General features: G+C 39.7%; 1 protein-coding gene across 1 annotated transcript; it reads right to left on the bottom strand.

The window, feature by feature from the left end:
• Nucleotides 1-319: 319 nt before the first annotated feature.
• LOC120381548 (2-oxoglutarate receptor 1-like) lies at nucleotides 320-1,300 on the bottom strand. Its single transcript, XM_039499725.1, has one exon. The coding sequence runs from the start codon at nucleotides 1,298-1,300 to the stop codon at nucleotides 320-322; it is 981 nt and encodes a 326-aa protein (XP_039355659.1).
• Nucleotides 1,301-2,281: the final 981 nt, after the last annotated feature.

Consider the following 2,281-nt stretch of genomic DNA (forward strand, 5'->3'; position numbering starts at 1 on the left):
ACTCATATTTTCCATGAATAAGAACTCCTTTTGACAGAACTGCCAGAGGAGTTACGTTACTGGCCATATTACAATATGAGCATGAAGAATGTACAGTAACAAGTACAAATGTACTTCTGGGAAGGTACATGGCAAGTGTGTTCAAAACTTTATTGTCAGAATGATGAGTTCACAACTTCAATAGACTGGGCCAAATTTGCTGCTGACATAGGTGTGGGTGTAACTTCCCTGACATCAGTGGAGCTACCCTCCTTTATATCAATAGTGAATTTAGCCTATTACTCCAAGTCTTACTAACAGCATCACTGTTGCTCCCTCTCTATTTCGTGGTCTTGTTTGTCTTCAATTTCAAAAGAGAGAGGATGGCCTGCTGGAAGTTATCTCCCATCACAGCATAGAGTAATAAGTTACCAAGTGTATTTAGTGCCGCTAAGGGCATAGATACAATAAATAAAGCATAGGTTTGGTTCTCAGTGATGCAGCTAACTGGATGAAGCCGTAGTTCTATCTGAGTCCCCCTCAAGACATGAAAGGGTAGGAAACAGAAATAAAATACCACCAAGAGAAGAATGGCAAGTTTGCGAGCCTTCTGCTTGTACAAAGTGTGAGTATGAGGCCCTGTAGCCAATGTGTAAATAATCACAATGTAACACAGAGTCACAATTAGCAAGGGTAAGAAGAAGGCAAACACAGTCAGAAGCCAGTTATACCACCTGCTAGTTTCCAGGTCTTCAGAAGTAGTAAGATCCATGCAAATAGATCTGTTTTGATTCTCTTTGGAAGTGATCAGAAAGTTCAGAGGACTGGCAGCCACCAGGGAAATCACCCAAACTGTAGTGCAAGCCACCACTGCCCATCTCCTTTTCCAAACAGAAAAGCAGCTCGTTGGATAGATGACTACAATGTAGCGGAAAATGCTGAAGCAAGTGAGGAAAAAGATGCTGCTGTACAAGTTGATGTAGAAATTGAAGCGAATAAACTTGCACATGAAGACTCCGAAGATCCAGTTATCTCCATTAGCAGAGTAGTGTATCAAAAAAGGAAGAGTAGCTAAGTACAACAGGTCAGTGACAGCCAAGTTTAACATAATGATGGTGCTGCTTTTCCAGGGCCTCATCTTGAAAATATACGTGAAAATTACAATCACGTTCCCTGGGAAGCACACCAGAAAGATTATACTGTAAAGAACAGACAGATAGGATTTTATCTGTAAGAATTCTTCATCTGTGCAGTTTTTGAAGGTCTCTGCATGGCTTGACAAAGTGGTAAAATTGGCTAGGTCTTCGGATACCGTATTCATCATTATCATCTTAAAGCTTTAGGAAAATCAAATGTTTAGTTTTTAATTAATCAGTCAGTACAAATGTGCTAAATAAATCTTTCTCCACTAGAGCTAGTAATATGGATCACATAGCATACTTGGAGGTTGGCAAAATGCTCAGCTCTGGCCTAACTCTGTTCCCATTGACGTCAGTTGACTTCAATGGGAGCACACTTAGGCCAACTCTGAGTGCTTTTGAAAATCCCACCTTTAGTTGCTACATAATCTTAAAGCCACTTGAGTATAAATTAGGGGATGGTTTTGGTTTATATTTTGCAAAACTTTGTCAATAAGGTTTTGGGCTTCTAGGCTAATTTGTCTGACCCCTAAATATTTGAGGAAGCACAATTACTCTGTGTGTGTGTGTGTTTGGGTTTATTTGTATTTCAAAGGGAAATGTTTTTTTGGGGGGTTGGTTCAGACACAGTTTCAAGACCTGATTCTCCTCTCTCTTGCAATGGTGTAAATCAGAATTAACTCCACTGAAGTCAGTGGAATATCACTGGTGTAAAACTACTGTAAGTGAATGAAGAATTAGGCCTCCAAATTTCACAGCAAGTGGCAGGTATCAGGCAAATGTGTTAATCTTGGCTCATCTGTAATACGAACTGCGAGTAAATGGGCCTGATTCTGAAACTGCCTTATACATTCTATAGTCATTTCCAGCTCTCCAAAGTGAATCCAAAACATAACCATTCTTGGTAGTGCTTTACCCCTACATTCAATTCACTTGGCAGAGTAGTAGCACAATCCTCAAGTAGTGCAAATCACCATCACTCCACTATTGTTGTTGGTTGTTTTTTTTTCAAATATATACCACCCAAGGATCTAGCCCTAAATGACTACACAAGGTGCAAAGCAGTGTAGAATCGGGTACAATGATTTTTGTTTCTATAATGTACATTGGTTTAGAATAAACTCAGCATGGTATGGAACATCTGGGATAAGATCACTGCAAAA

The sequence above is a fragment of the Mauremys reevesii genome, linkage group 1, assembly GCF_016161935.1.
Source record: "Mauremys reevesii isolate NIE-2019 linkage group 1, ASM1616193v1, whole genome shotgun sequence".
Classification (NCBI taxonomy): Eukaryota; Metazoa; Chordata; order Testudines; family Geoemydidae; genus Mauremys; species Mauremys reevesii.